Source organism: Mercurialis annua, linkage group LG1-X (genome assembly GCF_937616625.2).
Source record: "Mercurialis annua linkage group LG1-X, ddMerAnnu1.2, whole genome shotgun sequence".
NCBI classification, from domain to species: domain Eukaryota; kingdom Viridiplantae; phylum Streptophyta; class Magnoliopsida; order Malpighiales; family Euphorbiaceae; genus Mercurialis; species Mercurialis annua.
The window spans coordinates 39,869,569-39,890,982 of record NC_065570.1 but is presented as its reverse complement, the minus strand read 5'-3'; the positions used below and the strand labels follow the sequence as shown (position 1 = coordinate 39,890,982).

Below are 21,414 nucleotides of genomic sequence, written 5' to 3'. Positions count from 1 at the left end.
ACTTTGTCACATGAAAAGGGAGCCCACAAACTTGAAGAGTCAATCTTTTTTCGATTTATTAATCAACAAAATTCATCAAAAAATTAAAATGAAAAACACCAAAGTAAACCGGTAATTTAGAAAGAAAAAAAGTCATAATGCAATTGAAAATATACTAAAATCACCTTCTCCCGTAGGGATGGCAATGGGGAGGTGATTCCCCGATCCCCATGGGGACCCGCCCCTAATGGGGCGGGGAATCCCCACCAATTGTCCCCATGGGTACGGGGATGGGGGAAGGTTATGCCCCATCCACGAGGATGGGGAGGGGACAGGGAGTGTAGTCCCCACCCCATGGGGATCCCCATCCCCGTCCCCGTGGGGACCCGATCTACTTTTACATAATTTGTTACAATTTTTAATATATTGTTTATAATTTTTAATAATTTTATTTAATTATCAGGATATTAAGTAATGATTTTTAACGATTTTTTATTTTATTTTAATTATATTATTTTAATATTTAAAATTGCTGAATATTTTAGATTACTAATTAATTTTTGGGATAATTTAATTTATAATTTTTATTATTATTAATATTGAATAAATCATACAGTCAACCCTTTAATAATTAATATATATGGTGACTTAAAAGTTATTAAATATAAGAATTATTAATTTATTAAATATTATATATGACGTAATCTTGAATTTGGTTCCCTAAAATTTTATTAATTATTATAATTATTAATTTATTGAGTATTAATTATTAGAAGGTCTACTGTCAAATATTTCATAAAAATAATAAAAATATTTAAATATTTATATTAGAATTATACGGGGAGGTGGGGAACCCCATGGGGACGGGGAATCCACGGGGATGGGGATAGGAATGAATTAATCCCCATCAAATAAATGGGGACGGGGATGGAGATTCCCCATAGAAGTGGGGACGGGGATGGGGATAGCTTCCCCACCCCCACCCCGCCCCATTGCCATCCCTATTCTCCCGTAAAGAATATTCTACTTTTTAAAAAGAGTATTTATTCCATTAAATTATAGAATACAATTTTTTTAATAGGTATTCTCTGAATTAAAATAACAAATAGTCATACATAATTATTTCAGTCTGCAATTATTTTATGAACTAAATATGGCTTAAGTTCTTCTTTTTCTTATCTCATCATATGGCTTAAGTTCTTTTTTTTCTTATCTCATCTTTGTCACATCTTTTACTTTCCTAGTTTTTTATTTTCATCGACTGTGTTTATTATTTATTTTTTCAAAAAGAATGTTAAAATCTCGCGAGAGTGTATTAATTAGTGAAAGCGGCAGCGCAGTCAAAATTTGACTTAATTAATTTAGGAAAAATTATGCAATGCAACCGTTGTGCCATGTTATCCGTGCAACAAACTAATAATGTGTTAGCTATGTGGAATTTTTAATGATTAAAAAAATAAGTAAGCAATTAAAAAATTTCTATTGCAAATGTCGGGTTGTAAATATGACATGGCACAATCATTGCATGCAGTGGCTGAACAAGAAATTCTTTGTAGGGGGGGTCGAGATTTCACATAAAAATTTAAAAGTGTATCAAATAAATTTTTTGATTAAATTAAAGTGTTAAATATTGGGCTATTAATCACCCATGACCCCTGACTTTTGAGGGTAAGTGCACAAAATCCCCTGATGTTTACAAACGGTCACTAAATCCCCTGATCTTTTGGCGGCGCTCACAAAACACCCTAAACCTCAAATATGACGAAAATACCTATGGCGCCGTCTTTTCTTGTCAACTAACATTCTTAAGAAAAAGTGACGGCGCCACGTCAGCAAAATACCTTTAAAAATATCTGTATCTGTTCCTCAGAGGAACAGATCTGATCTGTTCCTCTAAGGAACAGATCCGGACTTTTTTGATGACCGGAAAATTTTCCGGTCATCTTTGATTCGGAGAAGATGACCGGAAAATTTTCCAGCGGCGGTAGGGTGGCGGTGGTGGTTGGTCGCAGTGGCGATTTGGGTTTGAACGGGGGGTGGTTGGATTTTGGGCTGGATTTTTGATTTAATAAGATATTATATTTAAGGGTGTTTTGGGCTTTTTTTTAAATTTTTTTTGTATTTTGATGACGTGTCAACTGACATGTGGCGCCGTCAATTTTTTGTTTTCTTTTAAAAGACAACCGCCCAACAAAAGACGGCGCCAGGGGTATTTTCGTCCATAAGGGCTGTGGTGAGCGCCGCCACAAAAATCGGGGGATTTAGTGCCCGTTTTTAAATATCAGGGGGTTTTGTGCACTTACCCTCAAAAGTCAGGGGCCATGGGTGATTAATAGCCTAAATATTGAGTTGATAATAATAAAAACACACAAACAAACTAATAAAAAACTAAGAATTGGAAAGAGCAAGAGGTGGAAGTTGAATTCGCCGGTTTGCTTTGTTTTGAAAATGTTGTAAAATGTCTTCATTGTCGATGAAATCAAATATATCTCTCTCAACGAAGCATATCATCAAATCATTGAACCACTCATCTGCCATGTTGTTCCGTACATCTGACTTGACGTGCTTCATTGTAGAAAAAGCTCTCTCAACAAATGTTGTAGCCACTGGTAAAATCAAAGCCAACTCAATCAAACGATAAACCAATGGAAACATAGAATGTCTACCAGTTTGAACCATCTTAGTTGCAACGATATCAAGATCTTCACAACTAGTAGAATCAGAATTTTTTCTTACTTCACAAATGTATGTATCTAGCTCCTCTCTCAAGAAGTACAAGTCAGTAGCAAAGAGATCATCAGAATAGAGTTCAGCAAGGCAAATCAAACTGCATTAATCAAATCTAGAAAAAGAGTCTCTTGGATCAAGGCAAGAGATGTACCTTAATAATTCAGTGCTAGATTCATAAAACCTATTATTCATCTCAATAGTAAGCAAATCAATCACATGAAGAAAAACCTCATTATGGTGATGATGATAACAAGTTACCAAGTGCCTCGCACGACGAGACCGTCCTAGAATTAGAAATTGATCTTCCATATCAGGCACCACAATGCTATGCTTGTTACAAAACATGCTGACTTCATGTAGCAAAGCATCCCATCCATTGTCTCTCAAGTTTTGTAGCTTTATTTTTAAAACTTCAATCAAGTTCATTGCATTAACAATATTCTTATCTTTCTGTTGCAAGGCAAGTGACAATGTATTTGTTATACCGAATAACTTAAGCATCAGATGCAGAATAAATACAAAGTGAAAATGTTCCATCAGTTTAATCAAGGCACTTGCTTTCCCCCTCGGCTCTCTTTCAGTTGCATCTTCATAAACTCTTTCAAGCATATATAAGGCTGAACCCCACGTAGACAGCAAACGGGCTAAAGTGACATGATGTGAACCCAACGAGTATCACCCGGTCTTGCAAGATTAGTCGGTTGATTAAGCCTTTTTCCTGTAGAAAGCTCACTAGTCTCCAATTGCTCCAAAATGTTAGCATCCCTATGTTTGTTTAATTCATATCTTCTTTTGCAAGAAGCACCAACAATATTAACAATCCAACTGATGTTAGTAAAAAATTCAGCAACAACTGAAATATGTTTTGCAATAGCAACAACCACCAACTGCAGTTGATGGGAAAAACAATGGACATGGAAAGCAAACGGATTTTCCCGTTGAATAAGTGCCTTCAATCCATTAAACTCTCCCTTCATGTTGGATGCTCCATCATATGATTGTCCTCGCAATCTAGAAAGAGATAAATTATGGCGAGCAAATAACATGTCCAAAACTGCTTTCAAGGATCTTGAAGAAGTGTCACTAACATGCTCAATTGCAAGAAATCTTTTGATTATATCACCCTTCTTATTCACAAACCTTAACATCACTGCCATTTGTTCCTTTACGGAACAATCACGAGCCTCGTCCACTAGTAATGAGTATTTCCTATCTCCAAGTTCAGTGAGCATAGCTAATGTTACTTGTGAGGCATAAGAACTAACCAATTCTTTTTTGAATTTTAGGAGATGTCATTTGGTTATTCCCAGGAGCATTATCACCAATGACATTTCTCAATTTTTCATCCTTCCTAGCATACCATTTCACTATCTTAATAAAATTCCCCCTTTGTAAAGAATCACGAGTCTCATCATGACCACGGAATGCTAAACCTTGCCAAAGAAGAAGATGAACAACTTCTAACATTGCTGTCAAACGAGTTCGGTAAGCAATTTCCATTTCACGACTTTGAGAAGTCAAAACATGCGAAATGCTTTGACGTTGATTCTGAAAATCCTCACAATTACGTCTTGCGTCATTATGAACACTATCTCCTCCACCAACATGGTCATCAAAATTTTCCGACGCTTTTTCTAGTTGCTAAAGCCTTTCCTTGTAAAACTTTCACTTCTTGCACCTGAATTTGCAAACAGGTAGCAATACAAACAAAATGCTGTATCTTTCTCTACACTATATTCTAACCAAGCAAATTTTTTGAACCATGCCTCTTTAGAACTTCTCATATCCGTTGCTTATTTTTTTGGAATATCATGACCATATGGTTGACACGGACCCCTTAACAAGTATTCCCTTCGAACTTGGTCTCTAATTTCCACATCATAATCATCAATACACATTCGAAGTCCAGGATCAACAACAAGTTCATTGGGATTAAACTCTACACGACTTCTCTTTTGTGTAATATTAGTTGCCTCAGAAGATGAAGGGGTACTCGAATCAAGATTTCTAGGCGCATGTTTGAAAAAATTCAATATATTTGTTTTTCTTGATTAACCTTACAAAATTAAAAAAAATCAATTTAATCCACCAAACTAAGTCATCAAATTATGACAAAAAATTCATCAATTTCATTCTTGACAATCAAATCAATTCATCAAATTATGCAAACAAAATCATCAATTTAATTTACCTAATGTATTCATCAACTTATGGCAAAACAATCATCAATTTAAAAAATAAATGACAACCAAATCAATTCACTTATATAACAATCAACACACTAAAGTAAATTAAATAATTAATATTAAAAATTAACAAAAATATATAACTACTTACTTGTTGGAGTTTTGTCTAATTCACCACTTCTTGACATTGCTAATTCAATATATATGACCTAGAAAAATATAATTTAAGATTATTGTTAGATTATCTCTAGCATAAATTAATTATTGTAAAAATAAAAAAAAAGATGAGTTAAAATTGAAAAAAAACACAATACCTTCCATAATTGAGAAGAAATAATAATGGGTTTAAGAATTAAGTGGTAAATAAAGTGATTAATTGAATAATTGAGGTTCAATTTTAGGGTTAGAGTTTCGGAAAATAAATGGGAAAGTTAAGAAATAAAGAAAACGGGGTAAAAGAAATAAAGAGAGATGAGTAAGAAACATAAGGCTCAGCCTTCTATTTGTTAGAACCAAACGACTTGTCGTTTGGTTTTAAAAAAATTGAAATAATGTCGTTCGACTCTTTATAAAAATTAAAAAAAACGAGTTGCAGCTTGCTGGCTTTAGTGGCCTCTATAACAGATCTCCATCTGCTGGGGGAGGGTCGACAGAAGGAAGGTGACCAGTGGAGAATAGCACCAGTCCCTCGGTATTCCGGCGATGAGGAGGGTCGGTCGACTCTCATGACCCTCCCGTCGTTTTGCCGCTGATTGCATGGGATAAGCACTCTTGATTTGTCTCTTTTGTTTATGAATGCATAAAATATCGTGTATCGTATTAAAAGATCATAGATTCAAAATAGGATTCAACTTACTAGAACTTACCATTATTAAATTTATCGATTTATCAAAATTTCCTCGAATTATAAAAACTATGTTATACGATTATAATATATTATTAATCTCTAATCAAATAAAAACTGACAAATAATTGGCAGAACTGATAAATAACTGAAATTACCTAGAAAACTGACAAACATGTATTAAAGCAATAAAAGTAGCATATGACTCTCATTGTCTAATCATGACAAGCTAGAAAATATTGTCCTATACAAAGATCTAATCATGTATTTCTAACAAATAATTAAATAAACTGGATTCTATTCTTTTTGCATCTACATAGTCTAAACTAAATGTATAAGTGAGGTTGATTTATATATGAATAAAGGGTCAACTCGGCCCTCAAACTTGTGCGTCGGGATCAAATAAGTCATTTTCAACTTTTTTAGCCAATTAGATACCAAAACTTGTATTTTAAAATCAAATAGATCACTTTAGTCAACTAGGTCCCCAAACTTGTGTGTCGCTGGTCAAATAAGTTTACGTTTGAGGTATACATATTTGAGGTTACTCGATCAAACTTAAGAGAGTTTGAGAATCTAATTGACATCAGAGTGGACCTGGGGCCCGAGCCTAAGATCCATCTTCCTTATTGTATCTTAGGGAAAACAAGACAAACGGATACGTCATTGACCGCTCCATATTCCTGGATCTATCATTTGGTGCCATCTACGGGAACCAAAAATTCTCAAAAAAAATTTCATTGATAGAAATGGGGAGAACCAACAGAATACCCACACCACCCACTAACCAAAAAACTACCAATATGGAAACACCTAACCCGTACAAATGAGAAAAAGACCTAGAGAAACGGATCACAAGGTAGCCTCAAAACTATACAAACAGAGCCACCAAATAATACCAGTAATTCTGTATCATGTGCGCATGGACGGGCAGAAGGAAACAAAAGGCGAATCACTGGTAATAGAGGTAAAAGTAGAAGGGAGAAGGATATGAAGGTGTCAGAGCGGGGTTCGGGGGCTGCTCGCTCAGGCTTATGGCCGACTTCTTGATCTGGAAATGGTTTGAAAACTAGAGTCGCCACCTAGTTCAACTAAGAAATTCCTTTTATACCGACTAGATAACCTTACTCGCTTATGGGTAAGATTATCATGCATCAGATCAAAAGACCGGGTTCGTGGACCTCCCCGAGACTCGTGTGCTTGGCTTATCTGTTACTGGCTTTATTTACCGGACATATTCATTTATCTCATCTCAACGTACATTTGGTAGTCCACAGGATATAATACTAGAAGTATAAACAAGTATGAAAGTATGTAAACAGGTAGACTCGCATATGACTCGAGCTGGACTGGTCATGCAAAGCAAGTAGCAGTTACTCCTAGGCATACATCTAAACTTGGCGGTTTCAAACAAATATGAGGAATTTGACTGGTCTGGATTGATTACATGCACAAAGTCTAACTCGGGAGTCTAAGTTTGATTGATTTTATTTATGTGATCTTGAATGACCTATACAACTGTTACTACATTTTCATGTTTGGTCCTAAGATGTCTAAGTGACTACCTTGAATTGATTTAGTTTGCTAATTTAACTTGGTTAGTCCTTTAGCTTATTAAACTTGGATTTGGCATGCTTGAAGAGCTGTAAAAAATGTCAACATGCTCATGGACAGTTGGTATGCATACAAGGTGAGGAATACTTTTAAACCTTATTGACTTTTTGAGTGCCTTGCACTCGCGCGGGTTTGACCGTCAGTGTGGTCAGACTTGGTTCTTGGTCAAAACACGAGAGTTGTCCGTCCCATCGATACGGTTCTATCTATTTGAACCGCGGTCGGTTCCAAGTTTTGGTGAATTCGAAATCTACCCTGGAAGTTGCTGGGTTTGCGGGCCTCGGGCTCATGGACTCGATTTACATTGGGTCTGACCCATTACAGTGCATAAAAGTAAAGTACATCGATTTATCTACGTCTGGGTTCAAACCGGGCCTGATTCCGAGGCCGAACGGGCCTAATAACGTGTCTGGAAGGCTGGATCGAAGTTTAACAAATCCGTGAATCAATTATGGGAAGCTGAGAAGGAAGAACACAACATCGATGTGACTGTCGGCGCCGGCAGGCTGAGGTGGCACCGCTGCCACTTTATTATGGCGGCACCGCCGATCTGATTGGCGGTGGCGGAAGCGCTGCGGACAGCAGCACCAGCGGTTGACAGCAGTTGTTCTTGAGCGTTTTCAGCTCGTTTTAGCTCGTTTTAAGTCCGTTTTTCATGCAAAAATAGTCAAAAACACATAAAACAAACAAAGAATGCAAATATGATAATTAAATAGTGTTTAAAGCTGATTTGAAACACTAAAATAGCAATTTACAACAGTTTATTAAGTTGATCAAATTTCGGCAAATAAGCTTGAAATCACCTAAACATGCACCCTAAGCAATTTAGTTGTCTGGGTTTCTATAAACAAGCATTTAAAACATATTAATCCAACTATTAACATGCTTTTTCATCGATTTTCATGGCAATTTCATCAAAACACATAATTTGGCAATTATGACAGTTTTATAACAAAATACCTTATCATGCATCCTAGCTCACAAATATTCAGCAAATATGAACAAAATACATAAAAAGTTATACAGGGAGTATAGAGGGTCCTCAAAATTACCGGTATGATTCCTTGGCTTGTTTGCTGGTGAAGTGGATGTGAAATCCAGCTTCGAGTCTGTGCAGGGTTGTATTATTGGAGAATTAACACGTGTTTAGTATTTTAAGACTAGAATTAAGCGTGATTTTGGTGTGTGTGTGTGTGTAATATTCGGCCACAGCTTGCTCTAGGGGGGATCAAATTTTCTAGCTTCTAGGGTTTTGTGTTATGTTCTGACCATTAGCTAGGCTCACTTAAGGCTATATTTATAGGGATTAATTAGGTCTAGAGTTAGGATTTGATTTGAGGTTGAAGAAGTATTAAGTGATAAGTGTTTTAAGATTAGGATTAGCTTTTAATTATTTACCTTAGAATTTTACATTTAATTTTCGTATTTAGACTTGCCAGTGAATTAAAAAGGTCCTAAAAATCCATTTTGATGCCTAAAAGTGTCAAAAAGGCTAAGACCCTATGTGTTTGGGTATAGTCAATTTTAGTCCGTAAAACTTATAAATTGGCACATAAACTTCTAAGACATTGCAATTAGTCCAATTTCTGGACTTAGACTACAATCTCTTTAGTTTTTTTTATAGGCTATTTGCGGCTAATTACGTTTTAATCCTCTGAGTTTACAGCTATTGCAAAACTACGCCTGTTTAGATTCTAGCAAGCAAATCGATAGCTCGTCACCCGGACAGATTTCTCTGGATATCATCATTGCACGCTTCAGTCCCTTATAACTTTTGACATGTCTGAAAAATAGGTGTTTACAGGTTTCCCCGTCATTAACGAGAATTGGCAAAGTAGGTCAATTCTTGTTAAAGAAGTAACTTGCTGTTAGATAAACGACAAGGATACTGCCCACTATCGGAGGTACTCGCTCGCCTGGTGGTATGGTAATGCTCTAGCCCGAGCATTACCCATTATGGTGCATGACTCTAGCTGCATGCCCCCTGGTTCTGGTCTATGCCATATCTGGCTGAGAGTAGGTCTTCTCAGTTGTGCTGAAGGTTGTCCATTGAGTTTGAACTACCCGTTTTGTTCCCTATGGGATGGAGCTATAAACTCTCAGCCGTCATGAGAGTGGTCCAATTGCTTGGACCTCTGGTAATTATCATGTCCGGTACTTCTTAGATTTGCAAAAGGGACAACATCCCTTTGTTACCGTAGTCATCCCACAATTAGCGGAAATGTCTGAAGTTTATTTAAATTGTTGCAGACAATGTCTGGGGTGTCTTCTTGACGCTAAATTCTCCTCTATCAGGAGTCTTGCGCGTGGGGTTAGACCACTGCTACTGCATTATGCATGTATCGAATGGCGTGGCGATGTCTTTCTATCGTTGACGGATTTTTTCCCATCTTTTGGGTAATTTTTCATGTCTGATTCTCTGGGAATGTTCGTATTTCTGATGTCCAGCGTTTGGGATGTCTATATTCCCGGGTTCCATAATTTGAGGTGTTTGTATTTCTAGTGTCCATCGTCTGGGATGTCTGTATTTTTGATTATTCCTTGTTTCCACCGTTTGAGGTGTCTGTATTTTTGGCTCTGTCTGCCGGAGAATTCTGTGTTCTGTTGTCTGGGGAAATTTTCTAATAGGACTTTATGTCATTCAGTCAGATTTTCAGGGGGATGAGTGTTCCGTGTCCTCTGAGTTACTTTTCTGGCAATACTCTCCAAGAGTGTTCTTTTTTGTTTTTTAGTGGCCTTGTGCCTTTTAAGAGAGCAATCCCTTCATTTTTGATTTTGTTTCTCTCTCTTCACTTTGCATTCTTTGAACCTGCAAATTTATTTTATATTATTCTAGAATATGGCGCCACCCTGGGATTTTAAGGAGCCGTGTAGCAATTTTTACCGACAGGCTATCCAGCATGTTGCGTTACTGAAGGCGGGCGAGGAGGTTTCGCTCTTGTTGCGTCTTGAGCAATATTTGTGCGCCAAGGCTCATTCTGAGGTGCATTTTACTGTGTTTTATCTTGTATATAGACATTTTATTGCATATATATTTGAAATATGTCCAAAATATCGTCGAAACTAGTCCAAAAATAGGGCCGAACCCTGAAAAAATGACCCGGAGAGGGGAAACTAGTGGCAATAGCGCCAAGGTATAGTGGCGCAAACCGCCACTATACTCTGGCGGCACCGCCAGACGAAACTGGCGACACCGGCAATGAGACTGGCGCCGTGATGGTGGAGCCAATGCTCTTTTGACACGCGTTCTCTGAGGTATTTTTAGCTTTTTCCAGTTCGATTTTTGATGATTTTGACTCCGGTTTTTTTATCTTACCGTGTTTTCAAGAGAAAGATGTGTTCCGTACTTCTGGGAACTTTGTTGATGCGTGCATCTGGTACGATTCTTTGCCCCATGTTTTTCATTCTCAGGTGGAAGCTGTAGGCTTTGGCCGTTATGCCAGCGGTCTGTTTACTGCGACGAGAGTGTGTGACAACGCTTCTCTGCGTGCGGTGATGGAGCGGTGGATGGATACCACCCATACTTTTCACTTGCTAGTTGGGGAGTTGATGGTGACTCCTTTGGACTTCTCACTGATAACAGGGATGACTTTCGGAGGTCCGCGTGTGCCTTTCAACAGTGGTTGGGCGTCCTATGGTCAGAGAGAAGCATATATCTTTGAGATGTTGGATTTTTTGCCGGAGATGAAGGGTTGTAGTCTCCGACACAGTGAGCTATACGAGCGTTACCGGGAGTGCATCCCCAGGACTAGTGACGAGGCCGACCTGATCGCCCGTGCTTTCATCTGCTATCTGCTGGGGTCCACATTGTTCTATAGCTTAGGTGCGACTATGCCTCTTTGTGTGCAGCCGGCCTTGGAGGACTTAGATCAGGTCGGGTCTTATGACTGGGGTTTGCTTCTTTAGCCTATCTATACACCAACATGGACCGAGTAGTTCGTAGGGGATCCTGTCTTGCTGGGATGTGGCGCGTTGTACACGTGAGTTTTTTTTATTACTCTTTATTTGCATCGTGTTTTTATTTTCTTTATCTTATCTGATTTTCTGTTTCAGATTTGGATTGTCCAGATGGGCCTCTTGACTTGTTTCGGCACCCTTTCGGGGTTAGGGTTCCCTTTTTATTTTCTTTATCTTATCTGATTTTCTGTTTCAGATTTGGATTGTCCAGATGGGCCTCTTGACTTGTTTCGGCACCCTTTCGGGGTTAGGGTTCCCTTTGCTCAGATTCTGGGATTTTTCACGTACTCTAACGCAGAGTCGGGGAGCTAAGTCTAGAGGCCGGCAGAGCGAGCTGGCGTGGATTGACGTGAGTACTGAACTCTGTTCTTGTATTATTCTGATTCTGGATTGTGGTACAGACCCGTATTTGCTGATTGCAGATGGATACTACTTGGAACACTCTACCCGGAGCTCGTTGGCCTCAGTGGGTACAGGGAGCTGTAGATAGGTCAGGCATGCTGTAATACCCCGTACTTTTAGAAGTGACAAGGATAGTACCACGAGGCATAATCATAAGGATTTAAATTAAGAACGTCGAATTAAGTTCAAATAATAAGGATTTAGACCAAAGCGAGTCTATTGGAATTATCATAAATAATAATTTAAGTGAGAAATTATTATTCGATAAATTGGATTTGAGCGGGACTAAAAAGAAAGGAAAATAAAGTAAAAAAATAAATAAATTGGTAAGTCTCGAGCTAATAATTTTAACACCAAGGTCCGTGAAATATTATCAATAAATTATCGTCAAACTTTCATAAATTTATGAAATCGTTTTAAAATTGGACGCGACGATTAATTAAGAATTTGGATTAAAGTGCAATTTAGCCCTTTGAGTTAAAATGTAATTTGAACCAAATGATGACATACTCAACTTACTTAAGAGGGTTATCATCTTCATTGGTTAAGAAAGATCAAAAACACTCCAAGCTCCATTTTTGTTCTTGTTGATAAAATACCAACTCGTAATAAAGTGGACTTAAGTCCGAGTGATCGTACCCACAAGGATATAGGTTTAGCGAGAATTATTTTCGACTGAATCCTAATTCGTCTAGCAAAGGATTGAGGATAATGGTTCAACACAATTAAAAACTAAACACTACACTAATCAACTAACAATTGCAATTTAAACAACGATTAATAAAACACTGATTAAAACAAGAATTAAAAGGCGCCTAGAAGTTGCTAATCATGCCAAAGCGACTCTTATGTAAATAGGTCGGGTAATTGGATATTGGTTCGGGTCAACCTATTCAAGGGCATCAAATCCGCTCTCTCGAGCTGGAAATTGAATTAAAACACAACAAAACCCTAACCCAATAACTCAATCTAGTACGTAAAAAGAACCACTACTTGATTAAAACACCGAAATCTAATTCACTCTCGCGCAATTAGATTTCGATAGAACTAATCAAGCCGATTAATTTGCAAACACACAACCGCTCAATCCCTAAATCACTCTCGTGCATCTAGGTCTCAAGCTTATGCTAACTAGGTCCGTTCAATTAGATAACTCTCGCTCTACTAATTGAACATGAATCAAAGACTAAGAGGCCAACTTAATCTAGGCTTTAGGTCCAAATTAACACAACAAAACCCTAACCCAATAACTCAATCTAGTCACATATTCATCATACATGGCAATCATAAACAACCCCTAAACTAGGGACTTAGCCACTCATAGCCAAGCAAACACTAACTACTAAGCAATAATTAATAAGCATAATAAAGATTAGAATGATTACCTTAAGTAGAATGGACAATAAACGCATTAACAAGAAAATGAAGATCCAAATAATAAACTTGCATTAAGTGGGGTTTCAATCCCAAAAATATGGAAATAGTATATGGACACCAATAACAATGATGATTCTCTTCCCAATTGAGAGTAAAGAGAATAAAAACTACAACTATTGATTGATGTCTTACAATATGAGATGATAAACCCTAAAACAAGATAAAGTTGCTTATATAGTCTTAACAAATAGGGAAATAAAAACATCCTAGATAAAGTGTGTTGAGCCAAAAATGGAAGTGGACCAAGTAAGACTCGTTTTCCCAAACTGATTTGTCTTCTGAATTTCAGCTATGTCTTGATCGAGAAGTTCATTAAAGAGGAACTTCTCGATCAAGACCTTCTTTGCGAAAACACCCGTGCATTTTCCTCATAGATGTCTCGATCGAGAAGCTTGGTGAAGTGAGCTTATCGATCGAGTCCTTTGTTAATCCAGGCTTCTCGATTCCAACTTGTAGCTTCTTGATCAAGAAATGTTCTGAGGCTTGTTCTTCTTCGATTCTTTGCTTGGTCAAGTGATAAAAGAACAACATGGCATAGCAAACATAGGCATCACCCAAGGCATTTCATTTCTCACAAGTTGCACTCTAAAACACAAGTGTTTAAGGTTGAAGGATAGAAAGCTCAAAGAAAATCTCATTCGCCATAAGCTTGCTCTTAGTCCGAACTCCGCTACTTAGTTCGGTAATCAACAACTATCCTATGGGCTTTTATCCGAGGTTGTAACTTGGCTAGGGTTTAGGGGTAGGTAAAAAGAGGATAATTTGTCTAAAAACTTGACTTGACAACTTATTTCATTAATCACAACTTAGGTTTATCTTGGAATTTTTCATATAAGTGAATTTTCCTAAGGCCATTATTCGCTTTTTTTCTCTTTTCTATTTCTTTTATTTTTCTTTGTTCTTTCTTTCTTTTGGTTTTTCTTTCTTTTTCAAGGCCCATATTTCTTATTTTTTGTTCACATCTTTTCTATTCTTCAAGTTATACAAATTACACTTCAAAATTGAGTTATTCAAGTCAGGTTGGGGTTGTTTTGAGAGAGGTAAAGTGTTGAAAGGATAATGTGTAAAAAGTGTGTTTAAAACAATGGAAAATGTCTAAGGCTCAAAGGGTGTAATCTAGTGGTTAAGGGTAGACTTTTAAAAGTGGTCTAAATACAAAATGGGTAATCCTAATTGCCATATTCATTTAGTTGTCGACTACTCAACAATATAACTTTGAGCGGACACCGAGCAAGTTCTAGGAATCGCAAACACAACACACAAGAAAATAATTAGGCTCAACATTTAGAAGGATGTGGTGTTATGCAATTGCTTGATTTCTATGTTCTCATGCCAATGATGTTCAAGTTCTCAAGAATGACACAAACTTTCTAAAAACGCACATCATGCATCCGTATCACATTAAACTAATCATGCTCAAAACTCACTCAACCAAAGAACGATGTCACCCAAATTCCATTGAAACATGTCATATGAAATTGCACTTCATTAGGCAAACATCAAAAGGAATTGTCTAAACTAGAAAAAAGCATGCATGCTATTCATTAACGGGAGATATCATAAAATGATACACATTCAAAATTTCGCCAACATTACTAACACATGCATCTAACAAGCTTGGTACACAGGTTTGGTGGAGGCGTCACTATCAACTTAAAATTAACAAAAACATAAAACAAACTAAACACAAAGCAAGATAGAACAAGATAAAGCAAACGAGATACAATTCGCCAACCCTCCTCACACTATTTCGAGCTTAGTCCCTAAGCAAAAAATATTCAAAACAAAGCAAAATTGTACGAGTTTGAGTTAGGAAATGCAAATCTCGCTTAATCGAACTCTGGGGTAGCGGGAGATTGAGGTGGAGTGTCGATCCATTCAACCACTCCTTGCCCATTCACATAATTGCGGAAGTTCGTCTCTTGGAGGTCCAATTTCGCCTTCAAGCGCCCTTGCTTGTACTCAATTCGCGCCATTCCACGCCTTTGCGCCGCTTCTATTCGCTCTAGTATCAACTTTTCCTCTGCCCAAGCTTGGCGGTTTTGGTCCGCTAATTCATTAAACCTATGGTCAAAAGTGGAATATTGAGCTTCGGCTCCCATATAAGCCTCATCCGCAAAGCCACTCGCCAGAGCTTCCTCCCTTTGAGCACTAGGTTCCGCATGCTCTTTTCCTTTCCTCCTAGGTGCTTCTTTTTGCTTTCTCGGCCCCGGTGGTGGAATCTCTTCCGGCACAAACTCCACCTCATCGCCAAACTCCGCTCTAAAAGCTGCTTCATGCCCATGCTCCTTGACCCACTTGGTTCGCTTGTAATGCGGAATCGCTCTACCATCACTAACAAATCGAGCTCTTTCTAGGTAATCCGTGTTGATCTTGCGGGGAGCGACTCAGGTGTAGTCCGCTTCATTAGTCCAACCATTACGGTTAGCCAACCAAAGAATAATGAAAGCAAAACCAAGAGGTGCAGACTTCTCCGGAACCGCTTTGATTCGGTTAAAGAGCACTTCCGCCGTATCAATTTGATAAGCCTCCACCTCGGGGTGCAAGCATGCATTGAGCATCAACAATTTTCTCTCCCCTATCTTGTTAAATTCCGTCCTTCCCTCAAAGGTGTGGCCGAGCCACTTCACAACTACCACCAAAGCCGTATCCTTGATATCATTCATCTTGGATTGCCTCGCCCTAAAACCCGGTAAATCACTCAATTCAAGCCAAGCCGCCTCCCAATTAAACCTTATCGATGTTCCCTTCAACCCGGAACCTCGCATGTGTAAACGATATACAAACATCTCTTTCAATAAATCCCAACATTGCCCTTTTTGTCGAAACCGCCTCATAGTAGGCGCATTAACATTTGGTCGAAGCGTGGTGTAAAACTCATACACAACCTCCTCATAAACATCGTGCAGAAGTTGCGCCATTTCACGTAATCCGAGGATGTCAAGATACCGCCTCACGTCTTCCGCCAATCCCAAACTCTCCATTGATGCCCAATCAATACCGAAAGGAACGCCTCTATCTTTTAAAAGCTCATACCTTTTCCCGTCCTCTTCGGTTTCAATCTCAAACGGAGCATCATATTTTCTAGTTAACTCTCTTGGAGTGTTTGCACCTCCGGGGACCGGCTTGCGGCAAGTTCTTGCTTCGGTGGTTGGTGGTTGTGGCTCTTGAGGTTCTTGTGATGAAGCACCATGAGAAGAAGTCTTCTTAGCAGATTTTCCCATGATTGGGTTGATTATGGGTGAGATTTGGTGGTTGTTGTGGTGGTTTGTAGTAGTGGCCAAATTTCTTGTCTAGAGAGAGGAAGTTATAGAGTTCTTTGCTTTTTTTTTGGAAAGAATGAGGAAGAAGATGAAGTCTTATTGGCTCTTATAAGGCAAGAGAAACACTTTGGATTCCAAAGGTTGAGATCTTGCCATGGTAGCACTCCAAGTGAGTTGTGTTTCTTGTGAATGGCTTGGATCATTGCCAGCTCATCAATCCTTGGATGCAAAGTGTTTGAATTTCGAAATTCAATTGAGAACAATCAAAATATGGTGGTACACATTATACTTCTTCATTAAAGCTTCGAATTGCCGATTGCAAAAATGAGACCCTCCATCACTAATAATCACCCTTGAATCTCAAACCGGTTCATTAATAGCTTGAGAAACTTTAAGACTACCTTGGCATCATTGGTGGGTAAAGCCTCCGCTTCTACCCATTTAGAGACGCAGTCAACTCCTACCAAGATATAAATGTTCCCAAAAGAAACCGGAAATGGGCCCATAAAGTCTATTCCCCAAACATCGAATATCTCCACCTCTTGAATAGAGGTTAACGACATCTCATCTCGTTTTAAAATGTTGCCAACCCTTTGACAACAGTCACAATAACCTACAAAATCCTTTGCATCCCGGAATAATGTCGGCTAAAAGAACCCGCTCTCAAGAAATCTAGCGCGGTTCTTGCCGCTCCATAATGCCAAGCGTAATCCGACTCATGACAATTACTCAAGATCGGCATCACTTCTTGTATAGGCACACACCTCCTTATCATACCATCCTTACAAATTTTAAACAAGAAGGGTTTATCCCATAAATACCTCTTAACGTCGGATAGAAACTTCTTTCGTTGATGAAAAGTCAAATCTGGAGGTATGACTTCGACGAGAGATAATTGGCGATGTCGGCATACCAAGGTGATGCCATATCGGATACGACCATAAGCATCTTGTCCGGAAACTGCTCATTGATTTCCACCCCAATTTGTATCGTTTTCGGATTCTCAAATCTTGATAAGTGGTCCTTTACCACATTTTCTGTACCCTTCTTGTCTCGGATCTCGATATCAAACTTTGCATCAAATGAATCCACCAGATGAGTCTCGGTTTGGCATCTTGCTTGGTAAAAAGGTGTCGCAAAGCGGCGTGATCGCTGAATATGTTTACCTTTAAGCCAAGCAAGTATTGTCGGAATTTGTCCAACGCAAAGACCACGGCTAGCATCTCTTTCTCCGTGATGGTGTAGTTTAATTGAGCCCATGCTATAGTTCTACTTGCATAATAAATCAAACGGATTCGCTTCTCCTTACGTTGCCCCAACACACACCCTAGAGCTTGGTCACTAGCATAGCACATGAGCTCAAAAGTCAAGCTCCATTCCGGAGATGAAATAATAGGAGAGGTCACAAGTGCTTCCTTTAACCTCTCAAATGCATCATAACACTTCTTTTGAATTCAAATGGGGCATCCTTCACTAAAAGATTCGTCAACGGCCATGCAATAGATGAGAAATCCTTGATAAACCGGCGATAAAAACCGGCTTGGCCCAAGAATGCCCGGACTTCTTTCACCGTGACCGGAGCAACCAACTTCTCGATTACTTCCGTCTTCGCTCTATCTACCTCAATACCTGCTTTTGAAATCTTATGCCCAAGCACAATGCCCTCTTCTACCATGAAGTGGCACTTTTCCCAATTAAGCACCAAATTTGTATCCTCACATTGCTTTAACACGCTCAAGATTCGCCAAACACCTGTCAAAAGAATCATCAAAAACAGAAAAGTCATCCATAAATACCTCCATTATGTCTTCCACCATGTCACTGAAGATCGAGGTCATGCACCGTTGCAAGGTTGCGGGTGCATTGCATAATCCAAAGGGCATCCTCGGATAAGCAAAGGTACCGTAGGGGCAAGTGAATGTTGTCTTTTCTTGGTCATCGGAAAGATCAAGATTTGGTTGTATCCGGAGTACCCATCAAGAAAGCAATAGTACTTGTGACCCGCCACTCTTTTAAGCATTTGATCAATGAATGGAAAATGAAAATGGTCCTTCCGGGTCTCCATGTTTAGCTTCCAGTAATCAATACACACTCGCCATCCCGTCACCATACGAGTTGAGATTTTCTCCCCTTTCTCATTTTCCACAACGGTCATTCCACACCCTTCTTGGGGACACACATGATAGGGCTCACCCAGCCACTATCCGAGATGGGATAGATAATGCCGGCATCTAGGAGTTTGACAATCTCCTTGTGCACCGGCTCTTTCATATTGGAGTTCAATCTCCTTTGCCTTTGAGTTGATTTCTTGGACTTATCTTCCAAGTGAATAATGTGCATCACCACTTGAGGGCTTATCCCTTGGATATCAGGAATTTGTCATCCCACGGCTAATACATGACTCTTCACCACTTGAACAACCCTCTTTTCTTGAGCTTCCGATAGCTTGTTGGAGATAATGATAGGAAGTGCCTTGTTTTCACCCACAAAAGCATACCAGATATGAGGTGGTAAAGGTTTCATCTCTACAATTGATGGTGCTTCGGAAGATGGAGGTGTAATCCCCTCATTCGTAATTAGATCTCCAGTTTGGTGTTCATCTTCCTCAGAATATTCATCGTCAAGCTCATCAGAATGGAAATAACCTTTGAAACCCTTGGAAATTCGTTTCTTGCCTTTGTAGTACATGTCTTGGTCGAGACAGAAGTGTCTTGATTGAGACAAGGCATAATTTTGCCTTGTCTCGATCGAGAGGTTACTGTCTCAATCGAGACATGTGGCCCAAGTTGACCTAAAAAAATTCCTTCATGCATCTCCTGATCGAGAACCTTCCTATAACTTGGTTCTCGATCAAGGCACAACTCTGGGTGCACAAAATCTTCAATTTTTCTTTCTTCTCCCCTAGTGATTGCTTCCACATTTGCCTTCAATTTTTCCTTCACAAGATTATCCACCAAATCTATCCTCATGAGGGTATTCCGCATCACTCTCTTCATGTCAAACTCCACTTTTTCCTCATCAATCCTCAAAGTAAGCTTTTCAGCATCCACATCAATAAGAGCACGCCCGATATTCATGAATGGGCGACCAAGGATCATGGGGCACTCCTTATCCACCGCATAGTCTAAGATCATAAAATTCACCCGAAAGATGAATTTATCCACTTTAACAAGCACATCTTCAACTATCCCATACGGCTTCTTAAGAGAGTGATCGGCAAGTTGTAATACCATCGAGGTGTGCTTCACCGGTTGATTACCAGACAAGGACCTAAAAAGAAACAAAGGTATCAAATTTATGCTTGCACCCAAATCACACAAACAATTTCTGGAATTCATGTTGCCAATAGTGCAAGGAATAGTAAAACTCCCTGTATCTTTTATCTTTGATGGTAGATTGCTTTGGATGATAGAACTACAACTCCATGTTAGAGAAATTGTTCCGCCTTGTTCCCAACTACGCTTGTTCATAATTATATCTTTCAAGAACTTTGCGTATTGGGGCATCTTCCTCAACGCATCCGCTAAGCTAAGGTTGATTTGAAACTTCTTGAAGATCTCAAGAAACTTATGGGAACAAATGGAGGAGGTGGAGGTGGTCTCCCATAAGGCTCCTCAACCTCAATTACAACCTCCTCACTAGCTTTGAGTGGCTCTTGACTAGAGCTAGCAACACCCGCTTCAACAATAGGTTCTTTCTCTTCCACTCTATGCCTCTTGCCATTGGATTTCTCAAGGTTTCTCCAACTTATAAGCTCAACCGCTTTGAGTTGCTCCCTTGGGTTGTTTTCCGTAGTGGATGGCAATCCACCTTGAGCCCTCCCGTGGAGTGCAAGTGCCATTTGTGAAATTTGAGTCTCAAGATGATGGATAGTGGAGGCTTGATTCTTCTCTCTTTGCTCCATTTTGTCAAATTTCTCCAACAACTTGTCTATCTCACTCCCCTCATCCAAGTTCCTTTGTAGTTGGAACCCGGGAGGGTGTTGAGGCCTACCAACAAAGTTGTTTCCATGATTTTGGTTGTTGTAGTAGTTACCTTATTGTTGTTGTGGAGGTCTATTGCCACCGTGGAACCTTTGCCCCGCTTGTTGAGAAGCTTGAACATTGCCTTTCCCATCATTATTTCTCTACCCGAAATTAGGATGGTTCCTCCACCCGGGGTTGTAAATATTCGAATAGGGGTCATTCCCTTGACGTTACCCACCAACATAATTCACTTGCTCACTCCAAGCTTGGCCCGTGGCAAAACATTCTCCACTAGTATGGTTGTAATCCCCACAATGCTCACATCCCACTTGCACATACGCTACCGAAGCATTCCTCAGAACTACTTGCTTCTTGAGGGCATCCAATTGATTTTGTAGAGAGGCGTTCTTAGCTTTCATGGTTTCAAACTCTTGTACTTGGTCAAGTGTCATCACCGACTTTTGGGCCGGTGGTCTTCTCCTTTTCGAGGATCAATTGCTACTAACCATGCCAACTTCTCAGTCAACTCATTCGCTTCCTCATATGTCTTTTGCATCAAATAACCCCCCCCCCCGATGCCGAATCGATGGTGGCCCTTGTCGTCTCACTCAAGCCATCATAAAATATTTGCACCACATGTTCTCTTTTCAAGCGATGGTGAGGCACATGTCTTTGGAGATCCTTAAACCTCTCCCAAGCTTCATAGAGCGATTCCCCATCATATTGGTAGGAATCAATAATATCCTTTGTCAACTTGGTGGTTCTACCCATCGGAAAGTATTTCTTGAGGAAAGCTTGGGCGAGATCCCTCCAATTGTGATCGAAGCATTGGGTAGTGAATGAAGCCACAAGCTAGCTTTTTCTAGCAAAGAGAAAGGGAACATTCTAAGCTTGATTTGGTCGGCGGTGACATTGTGGAGCTTGAATGTGTCTAGGATTCCCAAGAACTTCGCAATGTGGCCGTTGGATCCTCACTTGGCAACTCAAGAAAGCACACCAATTCTATAGGAGTTAGATCGTGCTCGGCTTTATCTCAA

At 39.3% G+C, this 21,414-nt stretch overlaps 1 protein-coding gene and 1 non-coding gene across 2 annotated transcripts; one reads left to right on the top strand and one right to left on the bottom strand.

Annotated features, from left to right (window-relative positions):
* Nucleotides 1-2,367: 2,367 nt before the first annotated feature.
* Nucleotides 2,368-3,318, bottom strand: LOC126668985 (uncharacterized). Its single transcript, XM_050362262.1, has 2 exons — nt 2,861-3,318; nt 2,368-2,806 (listed from the first exon to the last, which is right to left on the bottom strand). Exons 1-2 carry the CDS (start codon nt 3,316-3,318, stop codon nt 2,368-2,370), a joined length of 897 nt encoding a protein of 298 aa, XP_050218219.1.
* Nucleotides 3,319-21,026: 17,708 nt separating this feature from the next.
* Nucleotides 21,027-21,133, top strand: LOC126666440 (small nucleolar RNA R71). The gene has a single exon (XR_007637940.1). It is a non-coding gene; the product is annotated as a small nucleolar RNA R71 (small nucleolar RNA).
* The last annotated feature ends 281 nt before the right edge of the window (nt 21,134-21,414 follow it).